This window comes from Caenorhabditis remanei, chromosome IV, assembly GCF_010183535.1.
Source record: "Caenorhabditis remanei strain PX506 chromosome IV, whole genome shotgun sequence".
In the NCBI taxonomy this organism is placed as follows: domain Eukaryota; kingdom Metazoa; phylum Nematoda; class Chromadorea; order Rhabditida; family Rhabditidae; genus Caenorhabditis; species Caenorhabditis remanei.
In genome coordinates this window covers 13,553,087-13,574,515 of record NC_071331.1, presented here as the reverse complement: position 1 = coordinate 13,574,515, position 21,429 = coordinate 13,553,087, and the positions used below count along the sequence as shown (strand labels likewise).

Genomic DNA, 21,429 nt, shown 5'->3' with positions numbered 1-21,429 from the left:
AAAAATATTGATAACGCATTGTGTTTATTCATAGACAGTTATCTTAAAATGTCCCAACACTTCTATTAACAAAACGATGAACTCAACTTAATCATAATACCATGGTCATACTTTCCCCCTTCTTTTTCTTTCTTTGCAGCTCTCTCATTATACTATTTTCCGTTTATTTATATACTATATCAACTACTTATACGGCAAAGGTGAGGGTAGGATACCTCTCTCTCTCTTCCTCTCTTTCTCCTTCTCTCCAACCCCTATCACTCCTATTTTCCTCCAAATGTATGCATACAATCAGAGAGTTTCTCTCTCGTTCCGTTTTGGCGGAACGTATAGGTATACCTATACCTTTTTATTTCTTTTTATTGATATAAAAAGGGCATCGGAGGTATAAAAAAGAGTGTCATCATCGTCGATCATCACCGATTGCACCTTTTTTGAGGTTGACGACATCTTTTTTCCTGCAAAAGTTTCATATTTTTATTGTTCCGTAAAGTTTGAAAATAGCACGTTTCATTTACTATTTCTGATATCTTTTCCTTTTGAAAACTTTCTAAATTCAATGATTCTCATCCCGATCAACTCTGTCTCCAAAGTTGAACTTTTCACCCATCACACTCATCATCACTGCTCAATACTCTCCCTTGAACACACATCAATTCGTGAAATTTCGAATAGAAGTTCACACCGAATTCATTTTAACGGTCATCGCACATCACATCACAACACCACAATTCATTCATTCCTTCGAACTTTTTCTCCTCTACTTCTCACTTTTATTTTCGCATGAACGAAGCAAGCGAGACAAAAAAATTCGAAGTGAAAACGGTGATGGGAACCAAAAAAAATGAAGGAAAACTTTCCTACTTTCTAGGTCATTTGGAATTTCCGTCAGTTTTCATTCAAAGTCACTCTCAATCAGGATTAGAAGGCTAACTGAGTTGTTCTAGTTTATTTTCTACCAATTTCACCCACTCCGGGGAGCTTGAATTCTCCAAGAATGCAGAGAGTACTCTGAATGGTTATTACCTTGTTTATGTTGAATAACACAGTTTTCTTCCTAATTTAATACCTTTTTCTTCTCACTCTCATCTCATGCACCACCGGCTGTCTTCAGTGGTGCGAGGTGTCTGTCTCCCCCATCTCGCACATGCGCATCATCATACGGCACCGGCGCAAAAAAGTGTCAAAAACGATTTATTTTCTTCTCATTCAGGGCACACATCCTTCCTCTTTTTCCATTCTTTCGCTTCGTTTGGGTGGAATATAATTATGACCGTTATATTAGGAAATATGAAGTTGGTTTGGCTAGATGGTGGTAGATTACTGTGGTCTTCTAATCCGGGAACTTTATTGGCAGGCAACTGACTGTCCACAAATAAAGAAACGTTGGTCAACATTCTTTCTATATTTTGACTAAGGGTTTCAAAAACACCAACCAACTTAATCCAATGGCCAGCTATCCCAACTATTGTTCTTCCTTCCTTCTCGATCAATCAATCACGTATTAATTATCTCACCTCCACATCTGAAACTTCAAAAAGAGCCCGTTGGACCACCGCCAACTTTTGATCTGCCGCAACTCTCTATTTCTATTAGATTAGAACTATTGTGGTCTCGACACCTAAGGGACCACAACCTCCAAAACGATAACATCTTTAGTACCGATGTATCATAACACCTGTCACCCATATACACACAGACACACTCATATATAGAGAGACTCTTCCTGACCAGAGAAGGGTACATAAACACATGCGGTAAGGAATAAGCCACGCCCATCCTTTTCTATTTTTCTCGTTCTGCGTCTCTCGTTTAGATAAAGGGAGGGATCCCTGTAGCTTCTGATGTTAAGAATCCATGTGGTTCCGGGCCAACGCCCAATGCATTAGTTTTAGTTCCACTTTTGTTTCAGATTTCTTCATTTCCATTCTTACCGACGAGTGACTCATTTTCTATACGGTGTACAGTTTTGCACCGGGCTGAATATTGAAATGTTTTAATTTGATTTTTTTCGAACAACTTTTGTATGAAGTTTTGATCAGAATATACTGAACAAGTACACTTTTGAAAACCAACTCAAATCTGAAATTCTTTCTCGGTTCTTGATTTCCCCCGCAACTCTCTTCTCACTTTTCCCGTTTCACTTCTGTTCTTCCTCGAACTTTCTCCAAATGTTTCTAAACCTCTAAATCTATTATTTCTACACTCATTACTCGTCACTTCTCCGTCATTACCGGTATAATGACAGAGACAAAACGGGCGGTACGCACACAGTCATTCCTCTATTACAAGGCCATATCAAATTAGCATAAACACACGTCCCGATCTTTACTATACCATCTCTAAACGGGACGTCTTCTACTTTTGGCAAAGGATGAAGATTTTCGGAAGATTTCTCTAATTGAATCAACATTACGACGTCCTTTTTGTGAAATGTGAAATGAGAAATGAAACGGTCAGATGTCGAGTGTTGGGAGGATATACGGGGGACCGGTCTAGTTTTAGTGGGTGATGGTGGTGATGGCTTTGGCAAAGTGATTGACATTTTTATTTGGAAAAAGAAGGTTAGAGACTGGTCTTTTTTCACACTTGGCACTTAAACACACCCTTTTTTAAAATATTTGCATACTTTTGCCTCCTACTTTCATTTGATTTTTGACTTGGACTTTTCTTTTATTGTTTACAACTATTCACTTCTAACAGTATCCCTTATGAATTTTTCTTGAACTTCGTCGTTTGAAAACTCTCCAACTGTTCCACTTTTTAGATGAGCGACCGTGTTCGACGTCGACGTCTTGAAGCATCAGATCAGTTTGCTCCCCAACTTATTTCTTCCCGACGAGCTCAGGGCGGACTGTCACCTGCATCGAGAATCCGAATCGCTGCTGATGCACATCGACATTCGACTTCTGATGATGACAGTGGATGTGCTTTGGACGAATACGCTTGGGTACCAAGTGGTTTGAAACCAAATATGGTAAGTGTTCAAAAAATGAATTTTTCGAAGCAATTATCTTGTTCACAATCTGTTGACCATACAAAACATCTACACAACAGGTGTTTTTCTCTCGTTTCTAACAATTAAATAGAGTGGTTTTTAAATTCAAATTCTTAATCTTACAGGTTCATGCCTACTTTGCTTGTCTACCTGAAAACAAAGTGCCTTTCATCGGATCTGCTGGGGAGAAATGGAGACAACGTCAGTCTCGTTATCAACTTCCACCGCAGGATTCAGATGTCAGATACTGCGAAGACTTGAATTCAGAAGAAGCAGACACTCTGAGAATGTTTGAGAGAACAAGGAAAACTGAGTGTCTTGGAAGTGGAGTTGTACAGTATGCACCATTCGATACAAAGTGTGAAAAAGTTAGTTTCAATTTTTATTTTTTGAAGTCGGCTGGCAATTTTACTTTTCTGTTAATCCTTCTCCTGATTTTTGACCCATCTATATGAGGGATTGAACCCAATACCAAACCGTAAATCTTGCCAAACTGTGGCGTATAACCAACCATAAACAACCATTTTCTTTTTCGTCTTTCCGCACCCTCGAAAAGTCATAAATCTTTATACGCGAGCGCTCTCTTTCCCCGCACCATCTTTATGCTTATGCTACAGAAATGAGATGCTCTATCTCTCGTTTTCCTCATCATCTTCACGGCTTCTTTTTTGTCGCCTTTTTGACTTGCCGCCACCACGTTCTCCCACTCCGAACAGTGGTCACACTTGAGAATAAACAATGACGGAAATAGGAGAAAGGTCATGCTCATTAGAGAAAGAAAGGGACCGTCTGCTCGAAAGCGGATAGTTCCACTTACGAGTGGTGCGGTAAAAAAAGTTCTGAAGGTTTTCTGAAGGAGAGGGTTGTTGACCTTCCGCACTTCTGAAGAATGAGGAAGCCAGCTGTTGGGATGTTCGTTTTGAGTTAGAGGACATTGAAAAAAGAACTGCAGAAATGGATGTTTTTCAATCCTATTATACTTCCTATGGATTCATTGTTATCCGACATCCGTATATTCTCGCTTGACCACGAATCCGTTCAAAGCAATCATCATTGCAACATCTAAATGTGTTCGAACGGAGAGTCATAGACAATATGCAATTATTGTCAAACGTTCATCCATCTTTCTTTTACTACGAAGCAGCTCCGGCTGTTAGTGAAGGAGAAGCAGAGCAGCAGCAGCAGTCACTGCTAATTACCTATGCATCGTTACATGTTTATTAATAGGAAAAGGAAGAGTCAACCACATTGTTGTGTCTATATTTCAATTTTGGTCCTGCGATTTTTGGGAGATTTCATTTAGGAAAGAAGCAGGGAAACCTTTTCTGGATCTGTTTCTGGTCGGTTATGCAAACATGAGTTTCCGGTGTAATTTCTTGTACGGAGTGATATATACTCATTGCTTCCTGCTCACTTGAGACCGCCCGTCGACTTATAATCTGATTAGCTGGCCGTGTTAATCTAATCCCGTCATGGGTAGATGGTAGGTAGATCAAACAAAGATCCATTCGCTTCCGCGCGGGAGCTTTTTGATCTAAACATACTCATAACAAGCTTAGAAATAGAGCAAAGAGAAGTCAATTACAGGGTCAAGAAAGTGCGTATTTTTTGGTTAGTATAGACTGAACAGATGGTCTTTCTGTCTGTGAGAGTGTCATGATACCATGTCATCAATCACTTTTCTAAGAGGCTTCCTCTCAGTGGTTTTCGCGCATTTGATACCCTTCCTTCCAATGCCAAGTATTATGTTCGAAGGCCTAAATTAGGGGAAAATAGAGAGAGGAACATCTGCCTTTTGTAGAAATGGTTAGGAGGATTCTGTTTTCTGGATTGAATGTGTCATTCCCAATTGTTACTTCTCAACTAATGCGCGTGTCAAGAGGATTGTACGGACACATACTTGGTTGTTGATAGTTGGGATTCTACCAGTAATTATGGAAATCTTTGTAAGTGTAAACACAAAAATTAGAAGTGAAGCAAAACATGTGCCCTTTTACTCAGTTTTTAAGAGACTTTATTTGAGTTCAAATTCACGATCTATGTCAACTAATCCATCAGAAACTTCTGGTGTTATGTTGCCAGTTATGTACCAGATTATAAATGAGATCGTATTGTATCTTTGTGTGTACTTGTCAGTCAAGTTACTCAACTATGAACAGAAGTGTTAGTGACAGAAAATGTCAGATGACAGTTGTTTTTTGTCTCATTCCTTTCCTTCAAAGCACTAGTTGAATACATTGGAACATAGAATCAGTTCAAATTTGAATACCTATTATTCATACACTGCTAATCCGTATTACCCCGTTCTAAGACGGTCAAGAAGAGAGTAAGACATTTGGGGAGAGAGACACCATCTTGTATTTACATAACTATAGAAACACATGGAAGAAGTGAACCGGCTGGACGGTGAGGAGGTACTTGACCATATAATGTTGCTACTTATCTTGTAATCTAGTCTCCTCTCTGTTTCTTTGCACTTCTAGAAAGACACCTGCTACCATCTGGAGAGGAGGGAAAAATAATAATGAGAATGATTAGAAAACCAAAAAAAAGCGAGAATTCATAATCATTTTCCGATTCCTGGTTGGAAAAAATGCAACAAAAAGTGACAGATTGATATTTGATGATGAATTTGAATGGCACATCACATTAGGAAGATGTTAGGTTTCGAGATGCTTATCGTTCTCATTCTGAATGAAAATTCACAAAATGAGATGGGAACACAAATTAGGAGGAGAAGAAGAAATTAGCTTCAGAGAACTAGTTGAGACACTTAGATTATATCTTAACGAGTCAGAAGAAGAGCCAGATGAAAATGAGATCTCGGACTAGCTAATTCATGTTAATTTTCAGTGTCCAAAGCGTCTCGAAGAAGGAGAAATCAGTGTTATGGCTACGAGAACCCAGAAAAGATATCATCCAGCATGCTTTCGATGCCAGACTTGTGATGTTCTTCTGGTCGATTTGATTTATTTTGCTCACGAAAATCAGGTAAGGAATCATGATCTCCTCAACATTTTCATCAATTCCATTTCAGATATTCTGCGGTCGACATCACGCGGAACAAATCAAACCACGGTGTGCAAAATGTGATGAGGTATGTACTTTTGTTCGGGAGTTTCGTGCTCTTTAAGTTCTTATTCTCGACCACCGTCGGAAACAAGAAACGAAGTTTTACGGATTTTTACACTGTTTCTGCTTGAGTTTTAGATATACATCTGGTGGTGTGTGGAAGCAAGAATTTTATGATAGGCGATTTGGTGAAACATTAGTTTTTCGAAAGGAGAAAACGAAAGAATCGCAACTTGAAATAATTGAAGAAGGGCAAAAAAAAACAAAGAATAGGGGTTCTCAAGTTTTGTTTTGAATGTGATTCAGCTGCAAAAACACTGAAAATGCATCAAATCATCTGAAAATTGGAATTGAAGAGAGTGCTCCACTGGAAGACTTGACGTTGAAAGCTTACAACACTATTTTGAATACAAGTTTATTGGTACTATATATCGTGTTCCTAGTTCCAAACATTACTTGAAAATGTTTCTATTGAGTACTAGTTTTACGATATGAAAGTTTCCTCCATCTCAACCTAACTCTCTTCATCATTAATTTGACCTCCCAGCCTAGGTTGCCAACTTCCAGATGTTCAAATACTCGTTTTCCTATCAAATTACACAAACTTTCATCAAATTCTCTAATCCAATCCCTTCTTCCAGGTCATCTTTGGGGACGAATGTTTGGAAGCAGAAGGCCGTTCATGGCATTTCCATCACTTTCAATGCGCACAGTGCAACGATGTTTTGGCTGATCAGAAGTACATGCAGAGGCAAGAATTTTCATAACTAGAGGATACAAGTATCATATTTTTTCCAGAGCCAACAAACCAGTGTGTCTGAAATGTTTTCATTCGTCATCATCAACAATTTCTTGTACAACCTGCCGTCTTTCTTTCTCTTCTGATACTCCTCATATGTCTCAAGGAGATCTTCATTGGCATGCTTCTGCTGAATGTTTCTGCTGCTGCGTTTGCTCTAAAAACTTGCTCGGAGTCAAATACTCAAGAGTAGGAGAATCGCTTTTCTGTGGATATCAGACATGCGGAGGAGAAGACGAAGAACTTTTGGATGAAGATCGTTTGGGATCTCCTCATAGAAAAACAACACAGAAGTCAACGAGAGTTGTCCGAATTCCAGCTTCACCAAGAGTGGCTCCACGTCTTCCACACATTGTTCAGCAGAATCAGAATTTTATGACAACCACAATGCAAATTCAGAAGCCAAGTGTCATAAATAAGAGCCAGGGTCAACGCCCAAAGCCACCACAAAGAGCTCCACCACCACCTCCATCTGAGAATATCTACGAAACTGTTCTTCCATGTTCATCTCAAAATAGCCCAAACTTCGACAAAAAATATCCACATGACGTAAGTTTCACAAAATCTCCATTAGTTTTTAACTGATAAGTAATTTTCCAGATGCCAACATCTCCATCTCATCATAATTACTACTCGAAGACACCGAACAAGTTGTCAACTGGATACCCAGAAATGGATGGATACAGCACGTCTTCTTCGTCAGATTCAGAAGATGAACAACTCTATATATCAAATATAATGGCAGCCGCTTCTTTGAGCAGAGTAAGTTCTCCAGACGAAATAGTTTCATTTATTCTTAAACTCCAGGCACCCGTCAAAAATTCATCTCGAAAATCGAAGAAAAACGAGCCAATGATGATGTCAGGTGGAGGTGTTCGTATGGCGAAAAAGAAGAAGAGTTCGAGATGTACTGTCTCTTGAACTGAAACATCTGCTTTTTCGAGATCTTCACCATACTCTTTTTCCAAACCATGTGATCATGTGATTCGCCTTTTCAACTTTAAGTATGAGCCTTTCTATTTTCGTTTTTGTGTACGGTGAAATGACCCATCTTTTTTTTCGAACTAATAGAAATTACTGAAACCCCATTATCCCCATGCCTCACCCAACTTTTCCTCTCTTTTTCACTTTTCATCTGATTTTTTTTTTGATTTTATCAAACCCCCATCCCTGTTTTCAGACAAATAATTATGAATAAAATTCACTTGAGAAATGTTTTTTACAAGGGAATCAACAATGAAGATATCGAACAGTATCTTATTTATTTATTTCAAATACGATTAAAGAATCATGAAAAAATCAAATATCACCGAGTACAATTCAGAATGTTTCCGGATAAATTGCGAAAATAATTTTACAATACAGGAATGCTGGTAATATGAGAGTGTACTTTATACTATTAAAACGAATGCTCCCTACAAGTAGTACAATTGAGAGAGGAATGGACCGGGATAGTAAACCAATCAGAAACAATCTTTGTGCGCAATTTGGTTATTGTTGTTAAAGCGCGATTTGTGAAAAAAGCCTCCTCAATCTAGCTTTACAGTTCGTCCAGATGAACTTAGTTTTGCTTCGGGGTTATTGTTTGTGTCTACTTTAAAGCATTCGCTTGAGTATTCTCTCCCAGCTGCTTCAGGCGATTGGTTGATATCAGTCCTAATAAAACAGGTGGATCAGTTAATAAAATTGAGGTGGCTTAGATAAAATCAATTTTATTGACTGTTTAAGATCTTATACCACATTATGGATACCTTATCTAGAATCGCAGGTGTTCCGTGTATTACGTAACTAAATATCGTATAAAACACACAGTAGAGCATTCAGAAAGAATATGTTTCTTTACAAAAGTGTCCGTAAATTCTATCAATAATCGGTTTTATTGATCGCGCTTCCGAGAAAATTGGCTCATACTGAAATTGAAGAGGTCGATATTCAAACTGTAAAAAAAACTAATTAATTCTGGGATGCACCCGGAGAAACCGTGCAGAAACAATTGTAAGGACAAACTCTCGAACGTCGTGTAACAATATTAGATCTTAAGATGGAACCGGGACTTGGAATCCTTCTGATCCGAAGTTCGAGGGTCCAGAAGAGATTTCGTCTAGACTCTAGAGTGATCTACCTCCGAGCTGTAGCCAGCCAACTTCCGTGTTGCTTTGACACACGTTTTTTAGACGAAAAACCTTGAGAAAACTTCAAAAACGCCATGCGGATGTTCGGGGGTTTTCGTGATTTTTTTCTCTCGTGCATAGGCCCGTGAAAACAAGAAAAACATCTTCTGATACGATTTGTGATCTTCGAAAAAGATCTATTTTCCGAGCGGTGTTTAATAGGACAGAACAGACAAGTGTTTTTTTACGTTATCTGAATAAAATATCTTTCAGCGTTAGTCTCTTACAAATTACTTATATGATCTTTTGAGTCATAGTAGAAGCAAAAAGTTTATTGGAAAAAAGGGAAAAGTCTTGAGCAATAATGAGTGTACGGGTGCAACAACAAAGTTTGTGCATCAAACTATATTTATCATTCTTTATCATAATTCTAAAAGTTTTTGTGTACTACAAAAGTGTACTGTACTTTTGTGTACTACAAAGTGTACTGTACTTTTGTGTACTACAAAGTGTACTGTACTTTTGTGTACTACAAATTTGTGTACTACAAAGAGTTTGTGTACTGTACTTTTGTATACTACAAAGTAGTACTTAATAAATTCATTAAAGTAACGGCAAACTATCACTTAAACAGGTTTTCGAAAACGGAATTTCTAATTGTGAGTTTTCCAGTTCGACGTATTTAATTAGAATCGGAGAGCAAGTTTTGTGGCATTCCAGTGTTTGTTGAATTGAGATATCATTTATTCAGTTCAGAAACCTCTTATGTAAAACTGATCTATTATATAATACATTTTTGGGCTCTAAGGTGTCAGTCTTTCAACTTCCAACCCTCAGCCCCATTTTCGAACCGTATAAATATCGTTGCTTGGAACGAGGATATAAAATCAAACAAAACATCGCAGAAGAATGTAGTCGTCTTCAAGGTTTTCGGAGTCACCTTTTGACAGCTAAAAAACTAATCTCCGCTCTCATCGAAACTATATTCGCTTGGTGTTTCAAAAATATATCCTTTGTTATACGAAATAAATAAGATCTCCGATGTAAATTTGAAGAAAAAAGTTAACCTGATTGTACCGGGAACATAAGAAAAAATAATAAATCGGGCGGGGTCACATGTATAAAAGGTGTCAATGGACACATATTCACACCTAATTGAACTGAAAATCAGCCGAATTATTCTGATGCTTCAATTAAATCCTTCTGATGATTGTAAGCCGTTATTTTCATTTATCGAGTACAAGAACCTGAGCTTTCAGCCTATCTTACCACCAGCCCATGCCGTGTTTGCGACATAACAAATAAAACAAACAATCATTTCGGGTCAATTACTTGCTTGGCATGTGCTTCATTTTTCAGAAGAACAGTGTCCCTTGGAATACAGTATGTGTGCAAGAAAGTAGAAAAATGTCCCACTTCTCACGGTATGTCATCGTCTGGTGATCTGAGACATGGGAATTATCATTTCAGTTGTAAGAAGTGGGTGTCGTGCATGCCGTTTCAAGCAGTGTGAAGTAGCGGGAATGAAAGCAGGATGTTAGTTTAGTATTAGGCTGAGTCATAAGTTTCTTTCTTTTTTGAGATGATTTTTGACACGCAATTTCTTGAAAGCTAATAACTCACATAATGAGAAATATAATTGGTCAGCACATATAACTCATTGTAATTCTACCTGTGACTTGACGTCCGCCATCTGCTTAATCTCAGCCGTAGACAAGTCAAAACACTTGACGAACCCTTTTTTGGTACAATTTTTCGACTCCATTTTTTTCCTATAAAATTTTGGCGAGAATGTGTGAGTCATTCGGAATTGAAACAAGCAAGAACAATTATGTATAAAAAATTAATAAAGATATTTGAACTAAGCAACGATGGTTTAATGCGGGTCTTTGAAGAAAGGTGACCATAAGCAATTTAGAGAGGTGCGAGTATTTTCGATTTTTCTTTAACGCTAGATAAGTAAATTAGTGGAAATGCTTATTATTGAATAGAGTAGACATTGATGTTTCTAAATTTACTTTGTTTTGGATATTCACACCATTTGTCTTTTTTCGCAAGAAGCCAGAAGTTAACATCATCAAATTCACGTGATTTTTGAGTTTGATGAAGTCTACTGCTCGTAATTTTGAATTAATCCACTAGATCTTTTGCACAATTTTAGAACAATGTATCTACTGTTGATTACTTGTAACAGAATATTTCAGACTTGTTCGTGATCGTTGAAAAAAGATCCAGACTTCACTCAGGTCTACTTCACTAATATTCTCAAAGGTGTGAAAATCTTAACAATCACATCAACCACGTTTTATCACTTATTCGAATGACTTTGGTATACAGTTTTTTGTTGCATAACTTGCTTATGTTACTGTCTAACTTCTACAAATAGTTTGATATAAATGCTCTCTCCAATATTTTAGTAAGCGACTTAAACCCAGGAGAACATTGTTTTCTCATACCTGTCGGTCGTCTAATCTTAAATTCTTTATCTTGGAGAGTTTTATCCAAAACTATATTGTTATAACAAGACAAAGTCTATCTTTATAAATACCACTCGTTTCCTTATGAAAATTTCAGAATTTTGATATAAATCCGACTAGAATCAAAAATCTTTTCAAAATAGGAATTTGATTAGAGACAGAAAAAAACTGTCGTTTTCACGAGTGGACAGCCTGTGCACTAACTTGAAACATTTTTTGTTAGCCACTGAAAAGGTCATTATAATGAAAAAAAGTTTGGGTCGATAAACAATCACAGTACTTAGAAACTGGAAGTCAAAGTTCAACCCCAAAAAAAGAAAGAAACTTATGACTCAACCTAATACTTGGGAGTTCCAGCTAATCTCGTTTTTATTACAGTAGTTCGAGGAAAACGAGATGCTTGCAAAATGCGGCAATATGGTGGAGAATTAGTTCAACAAAACATTAATATGGATAGTCGAGGTAGGTATAATTAGAATATAACACAAATAAATTTGATCTACAATTTCATACACACAAGTTTCAGCGACTTTAACCATCGAAACAATCGGAGAATACTCTTCAAAAGCAGAAGAAATGGAGAAAAGCCCATCGAATGAAAACGAAGTAAACATACTTTTGAATGTTACATTTCAAGAATTATTGCAATATTATATCGAGTTGAATAACAAGTCATTCTATCTTTTAAGTCGGATCACCCTCGATTCCTTACCTGATTTCGTTAAAAGAAATAGTCAAGAAGCTACCCAAATTTGTCAAAACTGTCCTGGGGCAGATCTTCTGGAGGTTTCTGATGTGGAAATACTGTTCCAATATGTGTCATTCTCTAATCTTTGGCTTGACGGTTTATGGGCTGAAATTCAATTAAAAAAATTTACAGAGGTATGTGAGAACACTTCCAGACAAAAAATCAGTTTATACTTTTAGAGCTCAGAACTGACAGAGCATCACGTCTCGGAGGAGCTACATAGTGAAACTACAAGGTAATTATCACTAGATCAGTTGCATTTTTGATCCCCCAATCATCCATTTCCAGAAAACTATTTTCTTCGTTTATATCAAATTTGAAAGGAAATGTTGGTCAATCATTGAAACAGTTGAATCTCGATTTTGTAGAGTATTCAGCACTCAAATCATTTTGCATTTGGAAACTTGGAATCCTTGATTTCGGAACAACGTTGAAAATTTTTGCAGAAGAACATTATTCGGGGGTTTCCGCTGCTCTCACAAAATATTACAAAGTGAGACGACACAGAAAAACACTGAATCACTTCGGTTTCAGATAGAGAAAAATATGGATGAAGTGGAGAGCGCTTTGAGGATAGCCAATTTGACATTACTCCTTTCTTTAATTTTTGTAAGTCTCTTGAGTAAGGAAAAACAAAATATCTGGTGAACAATTTCAGAATAGCTACCAAGAAATGAAGCAACTTTATGAAAATTTTCCAAAAAGTTTTGGTTTCTATATTCAGTCTACAGAGAACTGAAATACAATTGCATGAACTTTGACTTGCGAAAATAAAATGTTTTTATATTTGATACTGTATGCCATCAAACCGACTGGTAGTATTATGAACTGAATCCATCCACTGGGCATTCGACATACTTCCGGCTGAATATATTCTCTTTTGGACTTGAAGTACTGTAGAACAATCCCTCGAGACGTACACAAGACCTTCATTCGGTTTTTTGGGCTTGATGTATAAAATGGGAACATCAAAAGATTTTTCGGAGATAGGAAATATAATTTTCTTTTTGTTCTTCTCATCTACATTTTGTTAATGTCCGCAAACATTACAAAAATTTGTGGAACGAAAGGATAGTAATATTTTATTGATAACACCCGTAGTTTTCAGACCAAAATGCATTTTTCGCATAATGAAAAGTGAATGGTTTCATGTGAGGACCAGAAAAGTATTCAGCATCCGAGTGCACGCATTCGATATCTTCTCGTTGTGGGAGCTTGCACATTTCAGCATTCGGACATTTATCAATTATTGGCTTGTTGTAAAATTCGGATAAGTAACACTTGAAAACAATTGGAAAATAGAAATCTCTCTTGGGAAGAGAATAAGAGATTTCAGCGACAGCTGTCAGGTTTCGTACACTCCATATATCTTTTTCGATTTCTTGAATATCTTCAGACTTTATAGTTTCATTGAACTTTTGAAATTGGAATTTCCATAACTTCTTGATTTCATTGTTTCCAGTTTTCTGAATTGGTCGTTGAACGTGTATGAGACGGGGAGTTCGGACATTATATCTGAAGAATCCATTCGCACAATATTCTACTGAGATTAATCTAATACCTGGTACTTCGATCTTCGTGAAGACTAACATGGAGCCATGTGGAATTGTGGAATTCTGGTTTCACGACGACTTTTCCAGCTTTGACGGAATCAGATGAACGGAGACTGGATACTAATTTTTGAAAACTGAATTCGGAGAAAGCTTCAACTAAAAAAGAACAGTTGTTCTGTGATTTGTTTGACAAGAAGTCAGAATGATGATTTTCGAGTACAAATATAATAACGTACCTTTGACGAACTCATGTTCTCTCCTTCCATATGCTATTGAAGTTGAATTTTTATGTTTGAACCATTCCGCATTGAATTCTTCCAGATATGTTGGATAGTTAAGTGGGACTAAAATATCATCCAAATCAAAAAATGCCACGTAATCAGCTGCTTCCTTGTATTGTAATAAACAATCTGTTAGAGCTCCCGCCTGATTTCTCAGTTCCGTATTCAAGTTTGGCTCGAAAAATGGTGTTTCCGAATGAGAAAACTTCATTCGTAGCCATGGTTCTACTGTCAGATATCCTAGTTTTTCGTATTCTTTCATCAGTTTGAAGTATGATTTCACAATTGAAGTGACATAAATATGCATGTGACCCCCGAATCGATTTGCCACATGTATATGCATCAAGAATATCTGCCATTGTTCAGCAACGAATTGTGGTGAAATACAAATGATAACTGGATTAGGCGCAGTGTAACGAGCTGTCTTGAATGGAATCGAAACTTTAATTCCATTGGATTCCATTTCTAAATTTGATAAGTTTGCAACACTATTCGTTCGAGCCATCGCGGCAATATAACGACAGTATTGGAATCCTTCTCTGAAATATTAATTGTTCGGAAAACACTAAAAAAGAATAATACGTTTGTGATGTGGCGATTGATAGTTCTTGATGGGTTCCGTTTGATCCCAACACGTTATACGTGGCGTTGTTAACATTGAAGTTCTTCGAATCAACAACCATATTCAAGGCAATCGCATTGTTTCCAAGTCTAAAGTTCCAGTTTTTCTTTCATCTTGTTAAATGAGCAACTTACGATTTGGATGTAGGATAAAAGTAAGCAGAAACAATAAAAACATGAGAAACCGGTAACTTTCTTGTCAATCTTCGTTTAGTGTCATTTTCTATTTGTAAGCTTGGTTCGACTTTAATAACAGATATATTGAGAGTAGTGTCAGTAGAACTATTTGTAAATGCTGTCAGCTGTGGTTGATTGAATTCTTTTGCTTTGGGTAGAGTGACAAGTATATAGAAAACAGTAATGACACCCATAAGAAGTAGCTTCTTTGAATTCTTGTAGTTATTCAAATTTTCCATAAAGTTGGCATATCCATTTGATTTCTTGATGAATAGCATGAAAACACTATAAAAGTTCAGAATATTTCACTTTGAATATCCATTTTTGCTGGAGTGAAGCCTTTTATTCACATTACGTAAGTTTTTGTAAAGGTTGAAAAAGAGAAAAATCCAGATTCCGAGCCTCGCGACGAGAAATAGTTTTTTGTAATAGTTTCGGGAATGTAGAGATTCAAATCAGATCGGCAAGATCGAAATCCAGGAAATAAATTTTTGAACAAATTTTTTGATATAATCTATCTTTTTTGAGAACGGATGAAAAGAAGACTCTCCCAGATATTAAATGATCTGGATGTTATCCGAAAGAGATATTTTATGAAGCTTACAGGAAAATCGAAACAACTAATGCCACAGTTTACACCGATTTTGTCGATTGGTTGACTACAACAAATTCGTGGGAAGCTTAACGAGAAGCTTAACGAGTATGAAGTTTTTGATCACTGGAATTTAATGAGTTGGAAAAGGGTTTTTTCGTTTTAAAATATTATATGAAAAACTCTTATCTTGTGCTATTAGATTTAACAACAGAGTCTTTTAACAACAGTATCCTGAGCAAGTTTCTCTGAACAACCCCAAACCGAAGACAACAATGGCGGACAAGTGAAGCTTACATGAGCACTGGTAAAAACATCTCCGGCTACATGGGATCGAATGCATCATCTTCTGGATATGCCCGTGAAGACAATGCTTCCTGGAGTGGTGGAGGAGCCAACAACAAACAAAACCAAGGATTAGGAGGAAATTCCAATAAAGGATAGGGCTACCTTGGACCATAAGAATATGGGCAACAACGTCAAGAAGAGCCAGCTGTCTTCAGAAATGCAACTTTTTTGTGTTGATTTCATACCCATAAATCAGAAAGCAACTATTTTGAGAGGAAGGTTGAAATGTGTATTTGAACAGAAATAAACCTGCAATATTTTAGAAAAATGTGAACCTCATTAAAACATAAGAAAAAAAAGAAAATTTATTGAGAACATCCGATATCTTTTGACCAGAACGAATTATTTGCGAAATGAAATGAGAAAGGAGTCATATGAGGACCAGAAAAGTATTGAGCATCCGAATGAATGCATTTCAAATAATTTCTTTGAGGTAATTCACAAGTTTCAGCATTCGGACACTCTTTTAAAACAGGCCGATTGTAAAATTGTTTCAAATAACACTGGAAAACTATTGGAAAGTAGAAATCTTGTTTTGGAAGTGTTTCAGCAATTTCTTTGATTGTAGAAAGATTTCGAATCCTCCTAATATCTTCTTCAATTGCTTGAATGTCCTCTTCCTTAATAGTTTCATTCAAGGGACCAAATTCAAATTTCCATAATTCTTTGATTGCATTACTTCCATGTTTTTGGATTGGTCGTTGTACATGGACAATATGTGGAGACGTTTTGTTGTTTCTCTTATCAATTTTGTAACTTTTCTGCCACCTTCTCTTCTTAAACCCACTAGGTATGGGGGGTGAATGTTTTGTAATTTGAAAAACGTTACAATTTTTCATTTCTCACTAGCAAAAATGTCACGCTTTGTTGACCGTTAATAACTTTGTCCGTTTTTCACATTTTCACCTAATTTTTATTTGACTATTAGGAATAGGCTGTCCCGTCATTCCTGGAAAATTTGGTGTTGATACCATCATTGGTGACCGAGCTATGGGCCATAGAGTGAAAGTCACTTTTTTTAGCTTGAAAAGTTTGTATTTTTAAGTGTTTTTCAGTGAAAATACATTCGTGACCTTTCAATGACCAAGGCCTAGAACAGTGACAATAACAAATTTATTTCCATTCATTTCAATTAGGAGTAAGTAGGCGGCTATAATTAAAGGCCCGGGAAGAACGTCACCCGCCTAATAAAAAAAAATAAAGGTGGCAGACAGGGCCGAAGGCCCGGTTTTACTCTGGCTCAGGGCCGCAGGCCCTGGAACTCTTGAAGACCCGGGAAGCATAGCGGACCCCGCCGGCAGGCGGGTGACGCTAGTCGATAAACTCTGATTGAAACAAAATACCGTAGTCGATAATCTTCGTGTAAACTGAAATGAAGTCCTGTCGTATTGTGTAACTCTGGTTTCACAACGAGTTTTGAAGTTTTCACCATTTTCGATTACTTCAAACTGGAGATCAATTCGCTGAAATTGTAATCAGCAAGCGTCTCGGCTGAAATATAGACTACAAATCAAAATAGCTGACCGTTTTACCTTTAATAAACTTATGCTCCCTTCTACCGTATGCTACAGAAGTTGCATGCGGTTTCAATGCTCATTCAGCATTGAATTCTTCTAGATACGTCGGATAGTTTTTAGGAAATAAAACATCATCCATGTCGAAGAATGCAATGAATTCAGCTGCTTCTTTATATTGAAGTAAACAATCCATTTGCGCACCTATCTGTATCCTCAACTCTGTGCTGATGTTCGGCTCATAGAACGGAGATTGTGGATTAGCGAACTTCATTTTCAACCAGAAATCGAGAGTGAGATACCCTTGTTTTTCATATTCTTTCATCAAGTTAAAATATGATTCCAGAATTGAAATCAAGTAAATATGAAGATGAGAACCGAATCTGTAACACAAAAGGAACTATTGACTACACAGTTACTTAAAGAGTTCACACCGATTTGCCACGTGTACATGCATTAAGAATATCTGCCATTGTTCAGCAACGAATTGTGGTGATATACATATTATAACAGGTTTTGGTGCAGTCATACGACCCATCTTGAACGGGATCTGGAAGAAATTCAATAAAGTCAGTATTTCCTAAAGAATAAGGCAATAAAGAGAACACCTCTAATTTTACTTCATCAGATTCCAGCTCTAACTTTTTTTAGTTTTTCAACAGCATTTGTTCTAGCCATTGTTTGAATATATCGACAATACGTGACTCCGTCTCTGAAAATTTGATTGACTTTCGGATGCTCCGATTCCGAAAAAAATACATTTGAGAGGTGGCAACTGTAAGTTCTTGATGTGTTTCATTAGATCCAATGAGATTATATGTTGCATTTTCCACGTTGAAATTTTTCGAATCGACTAACATATTCAATGCAACTGCATTTGAACCCAGTCTATTAAAATGAATTAACTTGCTTAAAAATTTTGAAAACTTACGATTTCGAGATGGGATAATAGTAAGCGGAAACCAAAAACACATGTGAAATGTCCAACTTCTTCGTCAATCTGTTTTCTGTTTCATTCCGAATTTCCCAATCTATTTTCATGAAGTTCACAGTACTCTCAAAGGAACTGTCTAGGTCGTTTTCCAAATCTTCTTGATTTTCTTAACTTCTAGATATCCCAAGAATGAACAGTACAACAGCTATTAGAATAAACAAGAATAATTTCTGCAGTTTTGTTTTTGGCGATAGAATATGGTCATCCGACGGCGTGTCAATTACTGTCGAAAAAATAAAGTTTCGACAAGGATTTTCAAAAAAAAATTTCGCGGACTGGAACACGCAAGCGCATAAAATTGTGGGCGGAGCTTAAACTGCAAGCTTAATTAAGCGGCGCGGTTCTAATTCCAGTTGTTTTTTCCAAATTAAGAACCGCGCCGCTTGCAGTTTAAGCTCCGCCCAGAACTTCATGCGCTTGCGTGTTCCAGCCCGCGAAATTTTTTTTGAAAAACCTTGTCGAAACTTTATTTTTTCGACAGTAGGAGTTTCGTACTTTCAGAAGTTGCCATTTTTCATGACAAATATGATGTCTTGAGTTCGGTAAAAATGAGATATCCATTGTAGATGTGGGCGGAATCTCTCGTATTCATATAATTTTCTAGAAAAAGTCAAAAACTTGCAGGAACAAACTTTTTCTGCTTTGAAGTATTGGAATGATGGAGATCTTCCGCAATGTTTTTTGAAGATGGACTAGAAAATATACACTCGATACGATCGATTCAATGATTCGTATTTTACGATAAAAGTGGGATCGGCTTCATCCGTGCGAATAAAGATTGGTTCGATGTTTTGAAAAAAAAAACGGAACACTCTCTTTTATTCTGACAGAATACGGAATATTCGGCTCTACCGTCCGATCGAGGTTCTTTGAAATTATCGAGGTCCTTTGAAATTATCGAGGTCCTTTGAAAATAACGAGGTCCTTTGAAATTATCGAGGTCCTTTGAAAATATCAAGGGCCTTTGAAAATATCGAGGTCCTTTGAAAATATCGAGGTCCCTTCAAAGTACAGGGGTCCTTTGAAAATATCGAGGTCCTTTGAATGTTATTTGCAAAATTTTTTTCTGTACACAGTTTTTTTTTTTGAGTTGAATTTCGTTATTACATCTTCTGTACTGAAATCATTAATTTCAAACATTCAATCATCAATTTGAATGAAACGGGCCAGATGGTCGCTGGGAGTGGCAGATGGTCAAACGGCAAAATGCAACAGCGAAAGAATGAAGCAGATGTTAAATTTTCGATTCATAGCAGATGGTGATCAAGTATAAAAGCGCTGGCACAGCGGGTGAAAAATCATTGTGAAGGCAAAATGATTTTCTGTTTCATTCTGATTTTTCTTCTTCCGCATCAATTGCTTACTGTAGAGTGGAGCAATGGAACTCTTTCCAGGTAATTTTATCTGCTTTGTAAACCGTTTTGTAGAAAGTCTTTGCTTTTATTACAGATGGAAAAGAGTTCAGAAGTCGAGAGTTACAATTGTAGACCCAAGTTTGGTCACAGGACCAAACAGTCTTCTCAATCTAGCGGAGTTGACTACTAGAAACTTAGAAGAGTACATCGGAGAAATGGATCATCCAACAACTACAGAGAAAGCCCTTGAGTTTGTGGCGACGTGAGTTTAATTATCACACTATTCATTATGTCTCGCAAAATATTTTTCAATTTTTTATTCCAGGTATGGATTGCTCGCAAACGAACGCGAGTGTGAACAGGACTGGTGTAGCCAGTACATGTCTCTGGTCAAGGCTTCTTTTTCCGTTTCCTCCGTCTCCTGCTGCTGGTATTCGGCTGCTTTTATTGTCTCCTCTCCCTTCTCCTCAAATATGGAAACCGAGCGCATCGAACAGTCACCTTTGATGGTTAGAAAGTTCGCTGATGTTACTGGGTACCGGTACTCATACATTTTCAGCCACTCATCATTAATTGTAACCTAAAAAGCTTCATACATTGGAAAGGTTACAATCAGATTTATCTTACCAAAAAACCAGTATAATCGAATTTCACATCGATCAAAACCAAAGATTGAATTTCAAAAGGAAGCCTTCTTCTTTCTTCATGATCCCACTTGTCCCTGATTAGGGAATTGAAGACAATAGCCTGAACTTTGAAAATTTAAACTGGTAAATTATTGTGTTACTTACATCCTCGTTGGGACGGATCGATATGTGAAGCGGGATAACCTCCTTGGAAGCTTGTGTTTTTTTGGCGTGGAAAAATATGTCCAATCTGTGAAAAAATGAATTACAGGGAGAAAATTTCTAACCAGTTACCTTTCGTGTATATACAACTCTATTGAGACGACGATTCCAACTGATGGATCTTCGATAGCGTCGTTGTATTTGGTATCTGGGGCATTCGGATTGACAATATCAGTTCCATGAAATACCCTCTACAAAATAATTCACGAACTTTTGATATACCGAAATTGACCTATTGAACTCACCTCTACATTGCTGAACTTCTTCGATTGCCTCGAGTGAAAGTGGCGGCTCTTGTAGCGGCACGACACTTCTCCATACAGTCCCAACAAAACAATTAGTATCAAAAAACTCTTCATGTCGACTGTAGCGCTTGCTGCAGGGAGAAGAATGCGACAATGACTGCTCCATTTGGAAACGCCCTACAATATTTACTATGTAGGAGGAGCCTGAATGCACGCATGATAACGTAGTAACGTCGTTTGTATCACAATGTTATATATATATTCATAAAACTTATAAACGATAATAATTGGAAAACTGTTATAAAAAAACAATAAAAAATACAAAAATTCAAACAATATTCGCTGTTTGCGAGAAAAGTACTCCCAATTTTCAAAGGACCCCTGTACTTTGAAGGGACCTCGATATTTTCAAAGGACCTCGATATTTTCAAAGGCCCTTGATATTTTCAAAGGACCTCGATAATTTCAAAGGACCTCGTTATTTTCAAAGGACCTCGATAATTTCAAAGGACCTCGATAATTTCAAAGAACCTCGATCGGACGGTAGAGCCGAATATTCTAACTTTTTTCTGTGACACAAAGGGAAGGAAAATTATGAAATGAACAAAATGGATATTCGAAAACTTCTTATTTTCCTTGACCATGTTGCTCGTCTTCAAAAAATAAGTCCTCCACGAAGAATTTCAATAAAATGAG

At 37.0% G+C, this 21,429-nt stretch overlaps 6 protein-coding genes across 6 annotated transcripts; 3 read left to right on the top strand and 3 right to left on the bottom strand.

Moving 5' to 3' along the window:
• Positions 1-2,767: 2,767 nt before the first annotated feature.
• Positions 2,768-7,790, top strand: GCK72_013810 (uncharacterized protein; the record flags this gene model as incomplete). Its single annotated transcript, XM_053729999.1, has 8 exons — positions 2,768-2,977; positions 3,124-3,366; positions 5,852-5,989; positions 6,036-6,095; positions 6,712-6,821; positions 6,869-7,418; positions 7,470-7,631; positions 7,677-7,790. The coding sequence occupies 8 exons, from the start codon at positions 2,768-2,770 to the stop codon at positions 7,788-7,790; spliced, it is 1,587 nt and encodes a 528-aa protein (XP_053584771.1).
• A 2,641-nt stretch (positions 7,791-10,431) lies between these two features.
• GCK72_013809 (uncharacterized protein) lies at positions 10,432-12,743 on the top strand (the record flags this gene model as incomplete). The annotated part of the gene is made up of 5 exons (XM_053729998.1): positions 10,432-10,516; positions 11,836-11,919; positions 11,984-12,339; positions 12,385-12,440; positions 12,494-12,743. 5 exons carry the CDS (start codon positions 10,432-10,434, stop codon positions 12,741-12,743), a joined length of 831 nt encoding a protein of 276 aa, XP_053584770.1.
• A 544-nt stretch (positions 12,744-13,287) lies between these two features.
• GCK72_013808 (uncharacterized protein) lies at positions 13,288-15,115 on the bottom strand (the record flags this gene model as incomplete). Its single annotated transcript, XM_053729997.1, has 5 exons — positions 13,288-13,720; positions 13,767-13,914; positions 13,995-14,578; positions 14,622-14,750; positions 14,796-15,115. 5 exons carry the CDS (start codon positions 15,113-15,115, stop codon positions 13,288-13,290), a joined length of 1,614 nt encoding a protein of 537 aa, XP_053584769.1.
• Positions 15,116-17,370: 2,255 nt separating this feature from the next.
• Positions 17,371-18,332, bottom strand: GCK72_013807 (uncharacterized protein; the record flags this gene model as incomplete). The annotated part of the gene is made up of 5 exons (XM_053729996.1): positions 17,371-17,674; positions 17,726-17,841; positions 17,934-18,003; positions 18,051-18,179; positions 18,223-18,332. The coding sequence occupies 5 exons, from the start codon at positions 18,330-18,332 to the stop codon at positions 17,371-17,373; spliced, it is 729 nt and encodes a 242-aa protein (XP_053584768.1).
• Positions 18,333-19,599: 1,267 nt separating this feature from the next.
• On the top strand, positions 19,600-20,224 carry GCK72_013806 (uncharacterized protein; the record flags this gene model as incomplete). The annotated part of the gene is made up of 3 exons (XM_053729995.1): positions 19,600-19,679; positions 19,735-19,902; positions 19,966-20,224. 3 exons carry the CDS (start codon positions 19,600-19,602, stop codon positions 20,222-20,224), a joined length of 507 nt encoding a protein of 168 aa, XP_053584767.1.
• Positions 19,957-20,847, bottom strand: GCK72_013805 (uncharacterized protein; the record flags this gene model as incomplete). The annotated part of the gene is made up of 5 exons (XM_053729994.1): positions 19,957-20,220; positions 20,268-20,387; positions 20,432-20,516; positions 20,561-20,679; positions 20,734-20,847. The coding sequence occupies 5 exons, from the start codon at positions 20,845-20,847 to the stop codon at positions 19,957-19,959; spliced, it is 702 nt and encodes a 233-aa protein (XP_053584766.1).
• Between the last annotated feature and the right edge of the window lie 582 nt (positions 20,848-21,429).